General features: G+C 49.8%; 1 protein-coding gene across 2 annotated transcripts in view; it reads right to left on the bottom strand.

Moving 5' to 3' along the window:
* The window catches only part of STK10 (serine/threonine kinase 10), a 118,880-nt gene that overhangs the window by 41,144 nt on the left and 54,651 nt on the right, over window positions 1-23,085 (bottom strand). For both annotated transcript variants that reach the window (XM_011285468.4, XM_045035527.1), the window contains exons 4-6: window positions 17,984-18,133; window positions 1,938-2,010; window positions 486-680 (exon numbers count right to left, since the gene is read on the bottom strand). In XM_011285468.4, the coding sequence (XP_011283770.2) occupies window positions 486-680; window positions 1,938-2,010; window positions 17,984-18,133 (418 nt within the window). The remainder of the gene's footprint in view (window positions 1-485; window positions 681-1,937; window positions 2,011-17,983; window positions 18,134-23,085) is intronic.

Raw genomic sequence — 23,085 nt, 5'->3', positions numbered from 1 at the left:
TCCTGGGAGTTGTGTGCTTCCCAAACACAGCCCTCAAAGACAAAGGCGCCTTTATGAGCTAAAGCGGTGAAGGCTACGGGGTTTTCACGATGACCTTTTCATTGTGAACATCACCGTACAGACGGGATGTGGAAATCAGAGAGCAGGGACTTGCCCAAGGCCACACGGTAATACACAGAAGTGCAGGGACTTATGCCCGAGCCTCGGTTCCCAGCCCAGGGTCGTGCCATGTGGCTGCTGGGGCTCATTTAGGCACTTACTCCCACAGCGGGATCCGGCTTATGGGATCACCCAGTCTGCTTTGATGGACAACCCATGTCCAGAGCACATGGAGGGCCTGGGTAGCTCAGAAAGGCCCAGAGACCTCCAGGCCCCAACTGCTCCCCCACTCTGGGCACTCCACCCACCCAATCCCACCTGCCCTGTGACCCAGGCCTGTTGGCCATGCAACAAACACCCTCAGGCAGACAGGCCTTGCTCCTTACCACTTAGAAGGCGTGAGCAGAGTGGGGGGATCCGACTTGGCAATCTTGAGCAGGACCCGCATGGGGTTGAGCTCATGGTGCGGGGGCTCGATCTGGGCCATCTCAATCAGAGTGATGCCCAGGGACCAGATGTCAGCTTTGTAGTCATACGGGGTGTCCTTCATGGTCTCACACATCACCACCTCGGGGGCCATCCTGAACCAACCAAGGGATAACACAGGGCTAAGAACCTGGCCTTCATAGGCCCTTCTCAGAGACTCGGGGTCAGGACCACCACAAGCCAGTGTCAGAGAGCTGGCAGCACTCCTGAATCACGATTTGCATTGCTGTCCATCCCACTGTCTTCCTTACGATGGTCTTCACTCAGTAAGATGCCTTCAAGGAGCTCCAATGCCATGTCCCGCTGCAGTTCCCGAAGCCTACCACAAGATGGCAGCAACAATCCAGAACACAGAGTCCTGGGGAAGGGGTGGGTAGAGGCAGAGGGGAAGGTGCCCAGAAAAAACTGGGGGCACAAGGTGGAGGGTGTGGAGAGAATACACCAGCACAGACAGAACGGATGGGAGAGAACAGGAGAAAGAGGAATGAAAGGGCAGAGAGAGAGAAAGAAAGGGTGAGTAATAAGCAAGCAAGAAAGGAGCCTAACTCCACATTGAGAAGTAATGCACATGAAAAACAGAAAGCAGTTAGGTGTGAAACTGAGAGAGGTTTTTTGTTTGGTTTGGTTTTTTTTATTTTGTTGCCTTTTTTGTTTGTTTGTTTAAGTAATAGTTTGGGGAAAGAAGGAAACACAATGGCCTAGAGAAGCCCAGAGAAACTTCACGGGAGGGTAGGAATTGAACTTGTTCATCCTCACAGTCCCAGCCCAGGGCCTCACATTCAATCTGTACTTGTTGAATTAATTAAGAATTAAACCATTTTCAGGGCATCTGGGTGGCTCAGTCAGTTAAGCACCCCACTCTTGATTTCAACTCAGGTCATGATCTCACAGTTCATGGGTTCGAGCCCCACATCGAGCTTTGTGCTGACAGCACGCAGAGCCTGCTTGAATTCTCTCTCTCTCCTCTTTCTCTGCCACTCCCCCACTCGCACATGCACTTTCTCTCTCTCTCAAAATAAATAAACTTTAAAAAAAAAAAGAATTAAACCATTTTCGAGGGGTTCCCGTTGAGGTGTCCCTAATGGAGTATTTTCTATACACATCATCGCATTTCATCCTCTCAACAACCTGTGCAGTAGGTGCTGTTCTATCCCTGATTTCGTAGGGGAGGAAACGGAGGGACAAGGAAGCTAAGCAACTTGGCCAAGGTCACAGCACTCGTGAGTGGTGGAGACCAGGCTCAGACCCAGCAGGCTGACTCAGGAGCCCTTGACGCGGCCAGAGGTCACCTTGGGGAGTCTGAGGTTGAGCCTTCAGTCCACCATTCCCTTTCCAGAAACTGCACAACTCACCAGTAAGGCGTTCCTATGAAGGAATCTCGTTTCTGCAGAGTTTTCAGATTCTTGGCAGACACACCAAAGTCAGCTGCAAGACAAAAATCAGATACAGTATTTGATGGACATTCCTCCACCCACAGTGCTGGGGTGTGAACTCAAGAGACAGACGTTCCAAGTCAATTAACAGATGCCATTTCCTATCTAGCAAATTTTTGATCATTAAAAATATATCTACTGCTGGAAGGATATATTGAGACATGCAATTTCCTTCTTGCTAATAACGGTATAAATTGAAGAGCCTTTCGGAAAAGTAGTGGGGCAATAAATTGCAAGAACCTTTAAAATATCTATACACTCTTCCGACGCAGTAATCCCAAACCTAGATATTTACCCTAATGAAATCTCAAATAAAAAAAAATTATGCAGAACGATGTTCATCCAAGTGCTATTGTAATAGTGACAAATTAAAAAGAACCATAATTATTTAGCTTTCAGAGAGTGATTTTAGCCAGAAATAATTGTGCCTTGGTTAAAGCTCACTGGCTATGATACTGTCTCTGCACAAAGCTGAAGGAGTGACTTTAAAACTTCTTATGTAAGAAATAAAGAAAATAAAACTTCTCATATACTATATTGTCTTCTCCAAAAAGGGCTTATGATGGCATATCTCTCTCTCTCACACACACACACACACACACACACACACACACACACACACACACATTGAGAGAGAGGTAAGAAAGATAAGGTAAAGGGTAAACAACTGAGCAGATTAAGGAAAGTGTGATGGGGCATCTGGGTGGCTCAGTCAGTTAAGCATCGACTCTTGATTTCAGCTCAGGTCATGATTTCACGTTCATGAAACGGAGCCCCGCATCAGGCTCTGTGCCGACAGCACTGCGGACCCTGCTTAAGACTCTCTCTCCCTCTGCCTCTGTCCCTCCTCTGCTCGCTCGCTCTCTCTCTCTCAAAAAAGAAAAAAAGAAAAAACAAAAAGTAAAGTGTGATGTACTGGCATATGACGGAGTATCTTATAGGTATTAAAATTAGTTTTGAAGTATTTTTATTCAATATTTTAACACTGAATTACACGTACGAATACATATCAATATTAAATGTTTAGTATGTATTTAACATTTGATATTATTTAACATGTATTTAAATATGTCAATATTTAACACCATATTAAGATATTGTATTTATAGGGGCGCCTGGGTGGCGCAGTCGGTTAAGCGTCCAACTTCAGCCAGGTCACGATCTCGCGGTCCGTGAGTTCGAGCCCTGCGTCAGGCTCTGGGCTGATGGCTCGGAGCCTGGAGCCTGTTTCCGATTCTGTGTCTCCCTCTCTCTCTGCCCTTCCCCCGTTCATGCTCTGTCTCTCTCTGTCCCAAAAATAAATAAACGTTGAAAAAAAAAATTTTTTTTTAAAGATATTGTATTTATAGACTTAGAAGGTGCAGCAGGAAAGGGGAGGACACACAGTTGAACAGTGTGTGGTCGGCTCAATGCTCCCTTCCCCCACAAAAAAGGGCAAAATATACATGAACTGACTTGGAGGAAATACACCAACTGGCTAAAACGGTTGTGTGTGGATCATGAGACCAGGCTAGGTTTCTTCTACTTTTCTGAATTCTTCAGGTTTCCCATGATGAACATACAAGACTTTCAAGACTAACAAAAATTAAATGTATCTTTAAGCCATCCAACAGCACCAGCCAGTCTTCCTTCACAAGCCCAATACTAAGAGAAGAGTCCAATGCCACATGCTCAGTTGGAGCACGTGACTCTTGATCTCGGGGTTGGGAGTTCAAGCCCCATGTTGGGCATAGGGACTACATCAAAATAAAATCTTTTTGGGGGCGCCTGGGTGGCTCAGTCGGTTTAAACGTCCAACTTCGGCACAGGTCATGATCTCACGGTTGGTGGGTTGGAGCCCCACGTCAGGCTCTGTGCTGACAGTTCAGAACCTGGAGCCTGCTTCGGATTCTATGTCTCTCTCTCTCTCTCTGCCCCTCCCCGCTTGCACTCTGCACGTGTGCACGCTCTCTCCCTCTCTCTCAAAAATAAAAATTAAACAAAATTTTTTAATAAAATAAAATCTTAAAAAAAAAAACTTTTTTTAAAGCATTCCAACTAGTAAGTTAACATAAACTTTTGTATGACAGAAAAAACAGGTAAGTTTCATCTTGATTAAAAAATAAATTCAAAAGGAAGCAACACCTTGAGCAGACTGCTGCTGCTTAATTCAAAGCAAGACAAGTTGCAAAGCTGTTACAACTGCCAGCCGCCCCAGAAGCCTGTCTAGGTCTTGAAATGAGCTGGCCCGAACCACAGTCACATAACAACTGCTGTCCTGGAGAGCTTGAATCAGACCCACAATTTCAAACCAGGAAGGAGCATAATGCTAAGAGCATAGGCCTGAATACCAGAGAGCTGGTTCCAGTCTCAGCTCTTTTTTTTTTTTTTTAAACATTTATTTATTGTTGAGAGAGAGAGAGACAGAGCATGAGCAGGGGAGGGGCAGAGAGAGAGGCAGACACAGAATCTGAAGCAAGTTCCAGGCTCTGGGCTGTCAGCACAGAGCCCAACGCAGGGCTCGAACTCACCAACTGCGAGATCATGACCTAAGCTGAAGTCAGATGCTTAACCGACTGAGCCACCCAGGTGCCCCCGGGCTCTTCTTTTTCACTGGTTCATTCACCTATTCATCAGGGTGCCATCTGGAGGCAGACATCAGCCAGGAGCAAATTAAGTCCTTGCCCTCAGCAGCTCAAAGTTCAGTGGTGGAAGGAGAGGACAACCGGACAAACGCCAGTAAGTACATATTCCTAACTGTGTAAAGGGTGGAAAGATGGGATAGGCAGTCTACGGTCAGAGAAGTATGTGTGAGAGAGAGAGAGAGAGAGGGAGGGAGAGAGAGAGACAGTGAGCAGGAGAGAGCACAAACAGGGAAGGAAGGAGTGAATATTAACTGAACATCTATTATGTGCCAGGCATCCATTCATTCAACACATATTAATTGAACATCTATTATGTTCTAGGTGCAGGAGTGAACCAAAATCTTCACCCTAGTGTGGCTTGTTACTCTAGCAGTAAAAACAGGCCCTCCACAAGCCCCACGGCAGGTGAGAGGCGGACGGGCGGTTCTTTTAGACAGGAGGTCAAGATCTGGGGGAAGAGATTTACAGACAGGGATGACAAATGGGCTGAAGGGCCTGGAAGGGGCAAGGCAGAGTGGCTAGAGGGAGAGGAGGTGGCAGCAGATAAGGCAGGAGACAGGCAGGGGTCAGGACAGTTAGTACACCTCTGACCCTCAGTCTCCCTGTGATACAGGGGTGGTGATTCCGTAGAACTACTCTGTAGGGTTGCCACGAGGATTCAATGACACACACGAGGCACTCAGCTCCAAGCCCAGCGCTGTGTAAATGCCCTGTCCATGGGGCACGTGAGCCAGCAGACTCAAGAATCTTAGACTGGAGCCTGGCCGAGGGTCCTGGGAATGGTCAGGAAAGCTGGTCTCTGAGCCCGGTCAAGGCTAAGTAGATGGTAGGTGCTCCGTCAGCGGATGACAGGCCCGGAGGGACCAACGGCTGTGGCAGAGTGAAGTTCAAAACCAGGAAACCCACAGGAGAACCTGGCTCTGCTGAGGACTACCTGGGAGGCCAGGACAAGTTGCCACGTTTCCGGGCTCCTGGGTAAGAACGGGGGGGGCCTGCCTTACCTCCTCCCTACGCGGCCCCTGCAAACACCAACAATGGCCAGCACAGATTTCCTAGGAAATCTTTTGGGAACAACAGTGACTGCCTCTCAGACCCAGCGTGAGGCTCCCTGGAGGGAGGCAGGAGGCACTCCCCCACCAGGGTCTCCATTCCCCGCCTGAGAAGAAAGAGGAAAAGCAGAAACCACCACAGTTTTGCAACGACACACAGCTGGTCTCCAAGACCCTCCCTTAGGCATGAGCCAGCCAGCCTCTTGGATGGCGGCTACTTCCCCTTCTGCCCCACGTCTGCCCCCCAAGACGGGGCCCACCCAGGAGGGTGGGGCGGCCCCTCCCGGCAGCCCTGGGACTTCAGGCTGCCTGAATGGTGTTTACAGGAGGCGTCCCCTGACAGGTGGGGGGCTGCCTCCGACAGCTCAAAGGGGCTTTTCCCCATGCAGTCTCTTCTAATGCAAACATTCCTCTGTCCTTCTCCCGTTTCACAAGGATCAGAAGCAAGGGCAGCAGGTAGGAAGGTGGGGCCTGTTTCATAAGTTATCATCTCCATAAGGAAAGAGGTCATTTCTGCTGTATCCAGAGCTGCACTGCGGGCACAGCTGACACAGGAAGTACAGCTGAATCAATGAATGGACGGACTTTGCTAGACCGCGTCTTATGTTTGGGAAAAAAATAACTGGTTTGGGGTGCCTGGGTGGCTCAGACAGTTAAGTGTCCGACTCTTGATTTCACCTCAGGTCATGATCTCGGGGTCGCAGCATCGAGCCCCGCATCAGGCTCCATGCTAAGGGTGGAGCCTGCTTAAGATTCTCTCTCTCTTCCTCTGCCCCATTCCCCTACTCGCTCGCTCTCTCAATCTCTAAAACAAACAAACAAATAAATAAATAAAACTGGGTTTTAAGAAATATATTTGTTGCTTCTCCAAAGAGATTGTTAAAAAAAAAAAAAGAAATATATTTGACACAGCGATTCTCTTTCTAGAAATAGATTCCCCCAAATCATGTTTATAATATATATGGAAGCTTACAGAAGCATTATTGGAAAGAGTAAGAAATTGGAAAGCACCCAGTTGTTGCCAAAGCTGAGCTGGCAAAGGAGTTAGAAAAACTGTGGTGCAGCCCAGCCGTGAACTAGTATGCAGCCCTTTTTTTTTTTTTTTTTTTTTTAATTTTTTTTTTCAACGTTTATTTATTTTTGGGACAGAGAGAGACAGAGCATGAACGGGGGAGGGGCAGAGAGAGAGGGAGACACAGAACCGGAAACAGGCTCCAGGCTCTGAGCCATCAGCCCAGAGCCTGACGCGGGGCTCGAACTCACGGACCGCGAGATCGTGACCTGGCTGAAGTCGGACGCTTAACCGACTGCGCCACCCAGGCGCCCCTAGTATGCAGCCCTTAAAGAGAATGAGATTGCAGGGGCACCTGGGTGGCTCAGTCAAGCATCCAACTCGTGCTTTCAGCTCAGGTCAGCAACCCAGGGTCATGAGATCGAGCCCCACGTGGGGCTCCACGCTGAGTGTAGAGCCAGCTTGATAGTCTCTCCACACCCCCCGGCCCTCTCCCCCACCTAAAAAAATACATATATCAAAAAAAAAAGGAGATTGCATTTGTATGTACTAACTTGGGACTTCATCCATAACATGTTGCCCTGAACATGATGGTGACTGATGCATATGATAGAATGTACAGAATTCCAGTTGTATTTTAAAAGAAAGACATACACCTACTGTGTGCACACATACACCCACAAACACAGAACAGCGTCTGTGAGGTTATACATCAAACCTAATGGTAACCACCTCCCCAGAAGCAGGATTTGGGGAGAGCACACAAGGGGGTCTTACATTTTGCTTTTAAACATTTTTCTAACGTTTATTTATTTTGAGAGAAAGAGACAGAGAACGCATGTGCTCCCAAGCCGAAGAGGAGCAGAGAAAGCGAGGGAGATAAAGGATCCCATGGGGCGCCTGGGTGGCGCAGTCGGTTAAGCGTCCGACTTCAGCCGGGTCACGGTCTCACGGTCCGTGAATTCGAGCCCCGCGTCGGGCTCTGGGCTGATGGCTCAGAGCCTGGAGCCTGTTTCCGATTCTGTGTCTCCCTCTCTCTCTGCCCCTCCCCCGTTCATGCTCTGTCTCTCTCTGTCCCAAAAATGAATAAACGTTGAAAAAAAAAAAAAAAAAAAGAATCCCAAGCAGGCTCCGCATTGTTACAGTTCGTGAGACCATGACCTGAGATGAAATCAAGAGTTGGATCCCTAAGGGGCGCCTGGGTGGCGCAGTCGGTTAAGCGTCCGACTTCAGCCAGGTCACGATCTCACGGTCTGTGAGTTCGAGCCCCGCGTCGGGCTCTGGGCTGATGGCTCAGAGCCTGGAGCCTGTTTCCGATTCTGTGTCTCCCTCTCTCTCTGCCCCTCACCCGTTCATGCTCTCTCTCTGTCCCAAAAATAAATAAACGTTGAAAAAAAATTAAAAAAAAAAAAAAAAAGAGTTGGATCCCTTAACCAATTGAGCCACCCAGGTGCCCCAGGTCTTACATTTTTTAACTTTAGATGCTTTTATTCTTTAAAATGTTTCTGATAAAGAGGACACCGCTTTTCTGGCTTAAAAAGCTGAAATGCACGTAGCAGAAGTCTTTTAGGCTTGTGGGTTCTTGTTTTTGCTTTTTGAGTAAAACCCAGTGGGAGCCAGGATGTGGTGAGAGAACTTCACACTCGCCGGGGGTGAGCTGCGCACCCTGGACGGAGGGCACACTGACTGCAGGGATTAGCAAAAAACTGACACACTGCACACGCCCAACAGTCGTAACAAACGCTAATATTTACTGAGAACTTGCCAGGTGCACAGCACTGTGCAGACTTCTGCACATCACTTACATCTTCCTCTGCAAATCATTTTGCATATCATGTGCATATATATATATATCCCTGTGCAGATCATTTATAGCCAGGACCCTCGGAGCAGGGAAAATTATTATCCCCCTTCTCTACAGATGAGAAAACTGAGGAGCTTGCAGATGGTTACCCAGCTCTAAGGACAGACATATGCTAAGTCTGTGCTTTTTTTTTTTTTTTTTAATGTTTATTTTTGAGAGACAGAGACAGAGTGCAAGTGGGGAAGGGGCAGGGAGAGGGAGACACAGAATCCAAAGCAGGCTCCGGGCTCCGAGCTGGCAGCCAGAGCCTGATGCGGGGCTCGAACCCACGAACCGTGAGATCGTGACCTGAGCTGAAGTCGGATGCTTAACCGACTGGGCCACCCAGGCATCCCGAAGTCTGTGCTCTTTACCACTACCAGGTTCTACCATTCTGTGCGCAGAAAAAATACTGAAAGGAAGACTAGGGTGGTGCATTGTGGCAACATCAGGAATGACTTTCACGTCCTTCTTTGTGGGTCTTATTCCAGACTGTCTGGAATTCTAGACTGTCCAGACTGTATCAATCTATATACTCGTTTATAAATATGTTTTTCTTATGACCAAAGCAATGCTGCTTATCAAAAATCCAAACATTTACAGATTCGAAAGTCTCCATAATCCTGGCAGAGATAAACACTTTAAGTGTTTGCTGCACACAGCTCCATGTTTATTTACATAAATAAGAAGTATATGCGTAAATAAAAATACTTTTGAAAAATAAAACCAGATGAAGCCTACTATCTTGCAGCTTGTGTTTTGTCCCTTCACGGTGTGTACATACATTTTTACAAGAGATTACACATTTCCTACAATCTTCAGTAGCTGAAGAAGACTTCATTGTAGGCTAGTACCATAACTCTACAGGAATTAGCTGGATCATTTCTCATTTCTTGCTGTTACAAATATTGTTGCAATGGGTATCATTGTACGTATCTTCCTATACGTAAATCCCACATATTACTTTTATAAACAAAAAAAAATCACACAATGTAAGAAGTTATAGATTACACACACACACACACACACACACAGAGCCGTGAACTTAGACCGTATGGAGATACCTAACAGAAACTCTCATCTGTCCCCTTAACTGCAGAGGACCAAAAGAATCCAAGGTAAGAGGAGCCTATTCCCAGATAATGTCAGGCCAGTTAAAGGCAAACCGCCTTCCCTCCTGGACCCTCTACCCCAGGCCAGTGAGTCTGTAGGCCAGCATGGTCAGGGCTTACCCTGGGATTTAGGTCTGAGAACCTTCTAGGTGGTCCTCAACCATGGGGTGCTGTGTGTTCCAGGATGATTGAAAGTGGGTGGGGGTGGTCTGGCTGTCACATGAAGGCGAGTGTTCCTGCCATTTCACGGGGGAGAACCTCCTAAGGTAAAAATGGTCTCATCTAAAATGCCAGCAGTGGTCCCGTGGACAAACCCCAGCCAGGGTCCTCATGGTGCCGACAGGGAAGCGAAACCTGGAGAGGGTGAGGGACCCGCTGAAAGTGAGCTGGGGACAGGAGAAAACAAAGGCTTTGCCCCCAGCCCTGGAATCCCACGGGCCTTCCTCCTCAGGATTACAGCACCAGCTCATTAACAGGGAGGCCCCACCACGGCACCCAAGTGACTTCTCTGAATTGGCAGCACGGTCTGCCTCTCCAGAAGGCAGCTTTCCTGCCTCTGCTGTCACGGAGGCAGCACCTGGCAGGAAAGCGAGAAGATTCTGTGATCTGAGACAAACTGCTTCATGTTTCTGAGCCTCAGTTTCCTCATCTAGGAAACAGGCATCATACTAGGTAGCCAAATGTGAGGCTGACCGAACTGCTCTATTTTTCTGTTTCCATGTTTATTTTCTTTTGTTTATTAGATACACGTGACCACTATAGAAGCCTTTGTTTTCCCATTCATTCTGGTCCACCTTCAGCCTCCCAGCCCCGCGGCCTTCGCTGACTCTCTCTCTCCTCCCCTACATAACCCTGTCTTTTTCTGGTATTTTCTCCCTCAACCTCAATTACACATTCAGAACTCTGTTCTTGCTTCCAACAGGCTGTGCCAGTCTACGGGGGACAACAATTTGGTTTTCTGGTCAGTGCAAATCTACTTTCCTTCTGGCAAACCATCCAACCCACCCCAACCACACTCTTCCATGGAGAGGACGAGGGAATGGGGTGGGTTAATATTTCCATATTGCTACCTGACCCCTCTTCCTTCTCAGAGAAGCCCTCCTTACTGGACCTTGTCGATTGATCCAGAGGGTCTATGCCCACACCAACGTAGGCCAATCAGAATCCTTCACTGGGATTTTTTTTTTAATATTTATTTTTGGGAGAGAAAGAAACAGAATGTGACCAGAGGAGGGGCAGAGAGAAAGGGAAACACAGAGTTCAAAGCAGGCTCCAGGCTCTGAGCTGTCAGCACAGAGCCCAACGCAGGACTCGGACTCCTGAACCCTGAGATCACAACTGAGCCAAAGTCAGACGCTTAGCTCACGGAGCCACCCACACACCCCTCACTGGGATTATTAACCGGAGACCTGAAATGGTGAGGTTCCGATGATCAACCTTCAGAAGATGATGCTGGGAAAATTAAAACTAGCCCTAGCCAGAGGCTTTGTGGAGGGGGCTGGTCAGAGCCTAACCAACGTGCACAGAAAGGCAGACCAGAGAGAGTCTCAGGAGCGTTTGTGTTCCAGGGTTCAACTGCCCTGGATGCCCAGCTGATCTCTTCCCCAACACAGAGGCACTTTCTCCTGTCTGCCTTCGATCACAGGAGAACGGTTCTCATCATTTATTGCTACAATAAGGTAATGGTTAAGCACGTGGGCTCTGAAGCCAGATGCGCTGGTCTGAACCCCAGTTGTGCCTCTTACTGGCTGTACGATCTGGGGTTAAGTTAACCTCTTTAGACGCCAGGTATCTCCATCTCCTCTGTACAATGTTAGCAGTGGTCTTTAAGGACTGAATGAATTACTACACATCAAACACCGGCTCAGTACATGATAGTCATACTGAAAGAATCAGGTCACCAGCCCGCTGGCTGCAGCAAGCAGGAATTCTGGGTTGGGGGTCAAGGTGGGGGTGAGGGGCAGGTAATGGGCTCCCGCCAGGCCCACTCGCCTGGCCTCCTATGCATCAAGGGGACTTTGGGAATTAGGAATCCTGCAGTAATCATAACGTGGTAAAGTGACGACAATGCTACAGAAACTACCACTGACTGGTACCCAGGTTCTGGGCTGAGCATTTTGACTTTTAGGCCAGTCTGGACTCCTGCTTAGAATGTGAAAGACTCCAAAAGTAAAATTCTCCTCCCATTTTCAGAGATGCACCACTGGGGAGAGGAACACAGACTCTCCGGAGAAGAGGGAACACTGTCTCTCATAGCAGCGTCTCTGAAATGTCCCTAGGCCCAAGAAAGAAACCTAACGTTTGCTGGCCCCTCTCTGTGTAGATGCTTTTAAAAAAATGTTTATTTTAGGGGCGCCTGGGTGGCGCAGTCGGTTAAGCGTCCGACTTCAGCCAGGTCACGATCTCGCGGTCCGTGAGTTCGAGCCCCGCGTCGGGCTCTGTGCTGATGATGGCTCAGAGCCTGGAGCCTGTTTCCGATTCTGTGTCTCCCTCTCTCTCTGCCCCTCCCCCGTTCATGCTCTGTCTCTCTCTGTCCCAAAAATAAATAAACGTTGAAAAAAAAAATTAAAAAAAAATGTTTATTTTTGAGAGGGGGGCGAGGGGGAGGGGCAAAGAGAGACAGGAAGAGAGAGACAGAACCCCAAGCAGGCTCCACACTGTCAGCGCGGAGCCCGACACGGGGCGCAAAACCACGAACCTGCGAGATCATGACCTGAGCTGAAATCAAGTGTCGGACACTCAACCACCTGAGCCAGCCAGGCGCCCCACCTGCAGATCCACGCTCTGTGCGCACGGTCTCACTACACTGTCATACGAATCCCGTGAGATGGGAACTGTTACCACACTCTTGACTTTGAGAAACTGATGCCCAAAAGGGTGAGGTGACTCACCCAAGGTCACCCAAGGTGACATGGCAGATCCGGGGCCAGAACACGGTTCTTCAGACCGCAGCGTCCACCCCCCACCAAATATCCCAATGGTCTCTGGGCGGCAGGCGTGCTTCCTCTCTCTCTCTCTCTCTCTGCGCCTATGGGTTCCCACTGGTCATCAGAAATCGCTTCCCCCCACTCAGAGCGGGAGCTCGTGCCTTCCTTGGCAATGACCAAATGAGCCTCAGGGAAGTCTGGTATGAACAAGGAAGAAGGCAAAGTGTCTAGCAGCAGAGAAGGACACAGCCCTGAGCCTCCCTGTGACAGTACTTTGCATACTTCACCCGACTGGTCCCAACTAACCCTGAGAGGCGATCTACTGTTACACCCATTGCACAGATCGAAGAACTGAGGTTTGGATAGTTACGTACGGTTCTCCGGCTCGAGGTGGCAGAGCCAGGACTTGAACCGTGCCTGTCTGTCTAGAGCCCACGCTCTGCTCAGCTCTCCCTGCTGCTTTTCACTCTATTCCCACTCCACTGAGAAGCCTGGGTGTGGCCCTTGCTTGGGAGAGAGATCTGCTAAGCAACTGTCTTATGCATCCCTGAGTTATATAAGGACATGGGGGAGAGGGGGCCTCAGGGCCCGAGGCAGTCTCAAGAAGCCAGCAAGAGTCAGTCGAGCTGCCACTGTGTCTCCCAGGCCTCCTCCGCTGCTCTGCCAGGCTGCAGATTCCAGGCCCAAGGGGGATGGAGAATTTTCCAAAACAGAACAACAGGCCCCGGCAGGCGTGCACATCACGGCTCCCAGGGCTCCGTGAAATCGTGTAAATACTCACACTCAACTCTCCCTGCACTTTTTGCCTTTTTCATTGGCTTCCTGGTGTTCTCAACTGCATATGCCAAGTCATTTGGAAACCTGATGCACCCGTCTGCTTCCATCCGGCCCCCTGCTAGGCTCTGAGTGAGATTCTGGAGTCCGCTCGGCGTGTCAGTTCAGTGCCCTCCAGATTTAGGGGGTGTGCAGGGGGAGATGGCAACGGGAGATGGGAACCCCATGGGGACACCTCAGCCCAAGGCTGCTGGGACCCTCCCTCCCTCCCTGCCCCCACCAGGGCCTCTCTGCTCTGACTGGCTGGTCCTGACCAGGTTTGCTGTGTGCTGCCTCCTCCAAGTGAGAAGTTCTTGAAGGATGGAGCTGAAGGTTTCCCTTGAATCCCTCGGAGCACAAGAGGCTCTCTTCTGTCCCCCACCCCATACTCCCTGAGCCTGAAGGCAAAGACACTCCCCAACCTGGCCCCTCCCTGACCACCCATGCTCCACCCCTGAATGACCCCAACCACTGGCAGCTGTGAAGTCCGAAAGACCCAAGTCCCAACCCTGCTACTTCTCCTCCCTCATGGTCTGAACTCAGTGTCCTCATCTATGTTGGGTACAGTCCCTCCCCTCCCCACACTCCTGCCCAGTACCCCCTGGAGTGCAGATTAAATGACCCATCTAGAAAGTGCCTCCTCTGATGGCTGGCATCTAGCGGGTGCTTCATAAACCCAGTTAAGTGTGCATTATCTTTTTTTAATGTTTATTTTTTATTTTTCAGAGAGCATGGGGAGAGGGGCAGAGAGATGGGGGGGGGGGTGGGGGACAGGATCTGAAGGGGGCTCTGTGCTGACAGCAGAGAGCCCTGACACGGGGCTCGAACTCACGAATCATGAGATCATGACCTGAGCCGAAGTCAGATGCTTAACTGATTGAGCCAACCAGGTGCCCCAATGTGTATTATTTTTATTATCAGTCCCCCCAAAACATTCTGCTGTTCTTTACTTCCATGCCCCTGCCTGCTAGGCTCCCTCTTCCTGGCTTGCCCTGCCCAACCTGGTTTACTTGGTAAATACCTATCCGCCTTTCACAACTCAGCTCAAACTATCCTCCTACCAAAGCCTCTTCTAAACCCACACCTCCAGGCTCAGGTGGAAGAACCGAGCCCCCCCCCCCAACCACCACCATAAACTCCCCACTCCAGCCCTGATGCTCTCAAGTGTCTCCCCACTGCCTGGGAACTCTGCAGGAGCAGGAAGGAGACCAGAATCTCACTCCCTTCCAGTTCCCAGAGCCCAGCACAGGGCCTGGCACACAGCAGACACTTAAGGAAACAACGGTAATGACAGCCGGCCTTTACAGAGAGCTTGTTACACATACACCTGCTTGTAACTGGTATCACAACCTTCCAACAGATGTTTTATTATCATTCGCATTTTACAGATGCGGAAATGGAAAAGCAGCGAGGTTAGGGGGCTTTACCAAGGTCACAGACCTAGAGGCAGACTTGGGATTTGAACTCAGGACTCTCTGACTAGAGTGCATGCCCTTAACCATTCCAGGTACAAGAAGGAATACGGAGGAAGAAGAGCCACAGGGATGTGAGCTGACCCCCGGAAGGTACCAGGACATAGCACAGAGTGTGGCCCTCCCTGCTCACGCCTGGTCTGAGAAACTTCTTCATACTGCTGGTTTCAAGACAGAACCAACCCGACCCTCTGGACAACAGAGCATTTCTAACAAGCTGCCAGGTCAGGCTGCTGCTACCACCAACCATACTTTGGATAGCGAGGGTCAAAAGTGGTGGTTGTCACAGTGGTCCCATCACTACTGCTGCACGTGGGAGCTTATTAGAAATGCAAGTTCTGGGGCCCCTGAGAAACTCAGTTGGCTAAACTTCCGACTCCTGACTTCGGCTCAGGTCAGGATCTCACGGTTTGTGGGTTTGAGCTCTGCGTCAGGCTCTGTGCTCACCGTGTGGAGCCTGCTTGGGATTCTCTCTCTCCTCTCTGCTCCTCTCCCATTTGTGCTCTCTCTCTCTCTCAAAATAAATGAATAAACTTTAAAAAAGGAAGGAAGGAGGGAAGGAGGGAGGGAGGCAGGAAGGAAAAGAAAGAAAGAAAAAGAAAGAAAGAAAGAAAGAAAGAAAGAAAGAAAGAAAGAAAGAAAGAAAGAAAGACAGACAGACAAGGAGGGAGGGAGGGAGGGAGGAAAGAATAGAAAGAAAGAAGGAAAGAAGGAAAGAAGGAAAGGAAAGAAGGAAAGAAGGAAAGAAGGAAAGAAGGAAAGAAAGAAAGAAAGAAAGAAAGAAAGAAAGAAAGAAAGAAAGAAAGAAAGAAAGAAAGAAAGAGAGAAGGAGGGAGGGAGGGAGGGAGGAAGGAATAGAAAGAAAGAAAGAAAGAAAGAAAGAAAGAAAGAAAGAAAGAAAGAAAGAAAGAAAGAGAGAGAGAGAGGGAGGGAGGGAGGGAGGGAGGGAGGGAGGGAGGGAGGAAGGAAGGAAGGAAGGAAGGAAGGAAGGAAGGAAGGAAGGAAGGAAGGAAGGAAGGAAAGTTCTTGGGCCCCACCCAAGACAGAAACGCTGGCGTTAACACCCAGCAATCTTGAGTGTTGGGAGCCCTCCAGAGGACTAAAATGCACTAAGTCTGAGAACCCACTAGAACTGCATCCATTTTGTAAGGCCCAGCCCCACCCTAAGGATCGAAGCGCTCATGGAGGGGAGTGCGGTGATGTGGGCGAGCCCTGGGAAGCAAGCCAGCGGGCCCTGGGGTCAGCCCTGGCTCTGTCCTTACTAGCTCTGACCCAGGGCAGGTCCCCACCCTCTGAGCTTCAGAGCCCTCAAAGCAAGGATGCTGGGAGCTGCTCTCCTGTGGCAGAAGATGTACTAGATGATTGCACTGCACCATTTCTGTTCCAACCCTCATGATGATCTCTGCAGTTCTCCATCACAGGGACACAACGCTGGTGCAGTTTCTTGTGGCCATGATGCAAATTGTTCCTTACAGCTACGCAGGTTACCACTAGAGAAAGTACAATAGTGACGTTCCTATGCTGGAAGGACACGGTCGAGGGAGGGGGAGAGGTGCGGACGAATGAGTGATTTAGCCACCAGGAAGGTGTTACTAGAAAAGAGTGGAATGAAGTCAAACTGTCTCTCTGTCACTGACAGACAAAACATCTCTCTGTCCGGACACCCTTCCACTGGCAGAGACGTATGCACACGTGATCTGGGAGGACAACCAGTGCCAACTTCTGGAGAATGAGATTGGAGGGACTTCCAGGCTCTCCCCTCCCAACGTTCCTGTACTGTGTAAGTTGTGGATAATAAACATGTATGATTTTCCATCAAACAATAAAAGCCATTAGTTAAGAAACAGCATTACAGGGGCGCCTGGGTGGCTCAGTCGATTAAGTGCGTCAGACTTGATTTCGGCCCGGGGGGTGAGCTCACGGTGGTGAGATTGAGCCCCACATCAGGCTCTGTGCCAGCAGCACGGAGCCTGGCTGGGATTCTCTCTCTCCCCCTCTGCCCCTTCCCTCTCGTGTTTACACTCTCTCTCTCAAAATAAATAAATAAACAAACATTTTTTAAAAAAGGAAATAGCATTATAAGCATATGATTGATCAATGCAGGAGTAAATAGGACAAGAGTTCAGTGTCATTGGTGGAAATGGATGGGGAAAGAAGGTGGTGGTAGCAGATGAGGTGTGCCTGTGTTATTTTGGTTAAAAAAAAAAAGGTATTAAAAACACAAAGAAATTCTGACACCTGCTACAACACGGATGAACCTCAAGGACATTATGCTGAGTGAAACAAGCCAGAAACGAAAGCACAAATGATTGCACTTATAGGGGGTCCCTAGAACAGTCAAAATCGTAGACAAAATGTAGAATGGAGGTGACCAGGGCCTGGGGGTGGGGGTTAGTGTTTACTGGGGACTGTGTTTCAGTCTGGGATTTCGGAAATGTCCTGGAGACAGATGGTCGTGATGGCTGCACGACAACGTGAACGTACTTCATGCCACTGACCTGGACACTTAAAAACTACACTTCAAAGTTAAGGTGATCAATTTTATGTCACATGCATTTTACCACAATCTGAAAAAAAAAAGAAAAGAAAAGAAAGAAAACCCAAGGAGAGAAGAGACGAAAACAAAAAAAAGTTTGTTTCCACACATACGCCTGACGTCCTATTTTCTACCTGCGAACGGAGGCGGACTCGTCCCTCTGTCCGCCACTCTCACTCAAATTCTCTAGATTAGAAGCAGGAGCAAAAGGGTCAGACCAGCGCCTCCCACAGGACACCACCAGCCTCATGGGCAGATCCCTGGCGAGGGGCCGTCCTGGGCGCTGGAGGATGGTGAGCCACAGATGCCAGGGGTCTCCTTTGTCCCTAGTTGTGACAACCAAATGTTCCTGGGGGACAAAAATCACCCTCAGTTAAGAACCAGTGGGTGAGACCGAGCCAATGGGAACCATCCTGTGGCCCGGGGCAGGTGGCGGAAAGACCAGCGACATCTCGGGCCGCCGTGGGAGTGAGGATCCCACACGCACTCCCTCCTGCCCACAGAGGCCAGGCTGACAACCCCCAGGCGGGCCCCGTGGGGCTCTGCCTTCCTGTCCTCACCCACAGACACCCCGTACCCAGCCTGATGTCTCCCTCGAGGGTCATCAGCACATTGCCAGCTTTCAGATCCCGGTGGATGATCCTCTTGCCGTGCAGAAAGTTGAGGGCTTCCAGCATCTGGCGGCAAACCACCTGAATCTGGGGCTCGGTGAGGCCTCTGTCCAGCTCTGGAAACAGACAGGGGAACCACTGTCAATGCAGCGCCCACTACAGGCAGCTGAATGTCAAGTTCATGCCAGGTACAAGAAATACAAAAGCCCCCACCATTACTGAGCACTTGACCACGTACCGAGTTCATTTCTAAACACTCCACATGTTACCTGTTTTGTCCTCAGAGTAACACTATGGAGCAGACACAATTATTACCTCATTTTACAGAGGAAGAAGCCAAGGCTCAGAAAGGTCAACATACTTGCTCACGGTCACACAGGAAGAAATTCACCGATCTTAGATTCAAGCCAGCCAGTCTGGCTTTAGAACTCAGGTTCATATCAAGAGGCAAAGATCCATTCTGCAAGCAGACAGTCAGTGACACTTACACCATGTCAGGCTCCGTGCCTGGTGCAGGGACACGGAGAGGCACGTGGAAACGGTGAGCAATGCTTGGAACAGAGTGGGATTTGGATGAGGGTTGGGGGCAGACAGGATGGGCAGCAACCCCTTCTGCCTGGGAATTAGGAGGCTCCCCAGGAGAAAGGGGACACATTCAAGCTGTGTCTTGTACGAAGAACAGGTGTTCGAGAGGCGAAAAGGCGAGGCCAGGGCATTCCAGGTCAAGGAAGCAGCAGAAGCAGAGGCCCGGAGGCTGACACGAGCTGGCGTTAAAGAAACGTCCGCTGGCTGGTGGTGGTGTTGGAGGAGCGAAGGTGCTGGAAGGTGAAGGGCTAGTGGGAAGGCCGTCATCAAGAGCCTCTTGTGCGCGAGTCAGGGAGACACACACACACACACACACACACACACACACACACACAATATACAACCCTGTGTCTGCTTTTTAGAGATGGCAGGACCCTTCTCTGAGCAGGTGGGGAGCACTAAGAAGGGCATTCCACACAGGGAGCAGAGCACGTGCAAAGGGCCCTTGTTGACTAAAGGGGAAGGATGAGGGGAAAGCGAATCAAGGTCAGAGGTCAGAAGGGCCTGATTTTGCAGGACCTTGCAGGCCATCTATGAGGGTTGCACTTTATTTGAAATGCGATGGGCAGTCCAGGAGAGGCTCGAAGCAAGGCAGAGACCGTCTGATTTTTGCATTTAAAAAAGTCTCCCTCGTGGGGTGAGTGAGGAGCTTGCAGGCAGCTCGGTGGCGGGCCATCGTGGCGGTGCAGGACAAGAAGGCGGCCAAGGCTTCGAAGAGGAAGCATTCTCGACTCAACGGGTCAGGGAGGTGGGAACGACAGAAAGTGGGACTGAGTGGGTGTAGGGGGGGAAGGGCGTGAGAAGATTCAAGGTCAACGTCCTGTGCTCACTGCCCCACTGGCCAGCGGGATTATTTAGTTCTTGTGGCCACCAGGCCACCTGTGCTGCAGGGAGCTCCCACCGCCCTGCCTGCTGGGTCCTCCGGCTGCAGGTTCCAGGGCTGGCCGGCCAGGGCACTGCTCCCAGGCCTCCCTCCAATCAGGGCAGTCCTCTCCCATCTGTTTTCCCTGGCCGCGCGTGGCCAGAAATCCTGAAGGACAGATCCCACAGGCTTGGTAAAAAAAAAAAAAAATAACAAAAAAAATAACAAAAGAAAAAAAACACATGCCAGAGCCAGCAGCAATGCCCTGGGAAGCCTGGCCCCAGACCAGGGGTCCTTCTCCGGGATCCACAACCACTATCCCTCCCTGTGGCCTCAGCCTTAACTCCCATGTCCTGCCATCCACGGACAGGGTTAGAGCCTGGGGGAACACCAGGACCACGCAGACTGAGCCTGAACCCAGGTGCTGCCCCTTGCTAGCTATGTGGTTTCTCAAAGGCGCTCCATCCGTCTGAGCCTTCATCTCCCAATCTGTAAAATGGGATGATGGGAATGGACGTAGGCGGGGCCCCGGCGATAAAGCACGTTCACTTCTCAGCACAAAGGACGGCCAATAAAAGGCGATTACTGTTAGGCTGGTCCTGAGATTATGCTGGATTATCTGTGGCCATTTTTTTTAAAGGTCAAACTGTGACCTCTTGTGCCTGATTTATTTACATAAATGAAATCAGAACAAGCAAAGTGATGATGATGATGATGATGATGATGTTGATGATGGTGGTGGAGATCTCACGGCCATCATTTTCTGAGGTTTTACCAACATATGAGGCCCAGTGTTAGGGACTTGGATGCATTCTTTCAGTTAATCTTCACAATGACCCAACCAGGTAGATATGCCTTATGTAGATAAAATTTATCAACGGTAAAATTCATTTTTGTTTAGGTGTACAATTCTATGAGTTTTGGCAAACGTATATAGTCACGTGACCACCACCACGAATTAGATGCAGAATGTTTCGATCACTCCCCCGAACCCGTGTGTGATCAACATTTCAGCCCCACGTCTCCAGCCCATGAGCTGGAGAAATCATTACTTTGATTTCTGTCCCCAGTCTTGCCTTTTTTAGAACGTCATGTAATTGGAATCATACAGTATGATAAATTCTTGAGATTAATTTTTGATTACACAGCAATACATGAATATTTTCTTCAGATTAAAAAAATCTGCAACACTGCAGATGAGTCCTACGTCTGTTTGAAACCACAGCTAGTCCCACTCCACCCCCTCTCCTCCGCAGGAGGGCTGAGAGCCAAACGTTGAAGAGCCGACAAGGCAAGGCCAACTGGATCAGAGCAAACACTGGGTGTTAAGTAACCAGCCTGGCCATACAGTGACACGCTCTGCATATTCCCCCCATCTCGCAAAGGGGCCAGCCGAGCACCCCACAGCTACCCCACAGAGGAACCTAGAAACAGACCTCAGGTCCCTTGGACCCCAGGTCCAGGCTCGTCACTCTATGCAACTCTGCAGGGCGATGGGGAGATGCCGAGGACGGAAAGTGCCTCTAAGCAGGGTCGGCGTCTGTGGGAGAGCCCACCCCTCGTCACACAGCTGCAACCAGTTCTCACCTGGTCAGCTCTCCCCATCCCACCTTCTCTTCTCTCACCCTAATTTCTTGAATGCTGATGGTGAGGCGCCTGGGTGACTCAGCCGGTTCAGCATCTGACTTTGGCTTAGGTCATGATCTCACAATTCACGGGTTTGAGCCCCACGTTGGGTTCTCTGCTATTAACGCAAAGCCTGCTTGGGATTCTCTCCCTCCCTCTCTCTCTCTGCCCCTCCTACACACATGCTCTCTCTAATTCTCCCTCTCTCTCTCAAAAACAAACAAACATTAGGGGGGTCTGGGTGGCTCAGTCATTGAGCATCCAACTTCGACTCAGGTCATGATCTCACGGTTTGTGGCTTGGAGCCCCGCGTCGGGCTGTGTGCTGACAGCTCAGAGCCTGGAGCCTGCTTCGGATTCAGTATCTCCCTCTCTCTCCGCCCCTCCCCAACTCACACTGTCTCACTCTCTCTCAAAAATAAACAAACATTAAAAACAAAAAAAAGGGGCGCCTGGGTGGTGCAGTCGGTTAAGCGTCCGACTTCAGCCAGGTCACGATCTCGCGGTCCGTGAGTTCGAGCCCCGCGTCGGGCTCTGGGCTTGATGGCTCGGAGCCTGGAGCCTGTTTCCGATTCTGTGTCTCCCTCTCTCTCTGCCCCTCCCCCGTTCATGCTCTCTCTCTGTCCCAAAAATAAATAAACGTTGAAAAAAAAACAAACAAACAAACAAAAAAGATTCTCTCTTTCCCTCTCCTTCTGCCCCTCCCCTGCTCACTCTCTCAAAAAAAACAAACAAAAAAAACACAAAACCCACTTGGGATGCCGATGGCAATGGCAATGCTCCTTTAACTGCTGCCACCAACAAGAAGAAAACCACCTGGGACTGGAGCAGGAGAACTGAGAGAGCAGCCAGAGAGTGAGTCTGCCTGCAGGCTAAGCCACAGCCTGGGGTCCTGCCCCAGCTATGAATGAGGTCAAGGACCCAGTAAGTGCAAGGTATGTGTAAATGTCTTTTCCATCTCTGACATTCTCCCCCCACAGGAGCTAAGCTGCATGCCTGGAGTAGCAGGAGCCGGTAGATGGCTCCCATTCCCCCCCTTCTTTGTGAGTATCTGAACACATGGCCACCCGTTAGAAGACCACATTTCCCAGCCTCCCTTCTAGCTGTGTGCTATTATGTTCTGGCCAATGAGATGTAAATGGAGGTATCATATGGGGCTTCTGTAATGTCTCCTTAAAAAAGTGGAAAGTGTGTTTGTGGAGTTGTCCTACCCTCCCTTCTTCTATCTTGCTGTTCGGAATACAGATATGATTGCTGGAGCTCCTACAGCCACCTTGTCACCATAAACAGAAAGCCAGTATGAGAATGGGACCAACACAGAATAAAGTGGGGCCAAGAGTTGGAGTAGGAAACCATGTTTTTTGAGAACTTGAAAACAAAACAAAACAAAGCAAAACAAAAACTCCTAGATCAAGCTGTGCCTGAAGCTGGCCACCCTTGAACTTTTTAGTTATTTGTGCCAATAAATTCTCCCTCCCATATCTCCCACCTTTTTTTCCCCCTAAACCAATTTAAAGAGTCCTCTGATCGCCTTATAACCTAGAGAGTCTCAACTCCTACAAGACCACCATTTTTATTTTGTTAAATTCTACCCAGAACGATGAAAATCTTCAAAGGCAGTCTCTGCTGAGAGAGGGAACACCCAAAGTCCGCATCATACGTACTCCCATCCATCATTTACCCATCTGACAACTCTGGGAGTGTGGTAAGGGGCTCTGCAAGGAAGGCCAGCATTTCTGTATTTCCAGAAAGGGCCGCCACAAATTCAACATTCCTGAGATAAACTCAGGGGGAAAATACCTTCCTCATAGTAAGAGAGTGGCTGAATAGTGCTACATTGTACTGAAAACCTCCCCTCTCCTGAGCCACCGCAAAATCCTAGGCCTGCCTATCAATGCTCTGGGGCCCCAGACCCTCAGCCTCTCCTTACTCACTGCCCACCAAGCCAGCAAGAGCCAGGCTCCTGTCTCAGCCCTGCTGTGGGACTCTGGGACAG

The sequence above is a fragment of the Felis catus genome, chromosome A1 (genome assembly GCF_018350175.1).
Source record: "Felis catus isolate Fca126 chromosome A1, F.catus_Fca126_mat1.0, whole genome shotgun sequence".
Taxonomy (NCBI): domain Eukaryota; kingdom Metazoa; phylum Chordata; class Mammalia; order Carnivora; family Felidae; genus Felis; species Felis catus.
The sequence above is the reverse complement of the archived record's forward strand: the minus strand, read 5'-3'. Positions and strand labels throughout refer to the sequence as shown.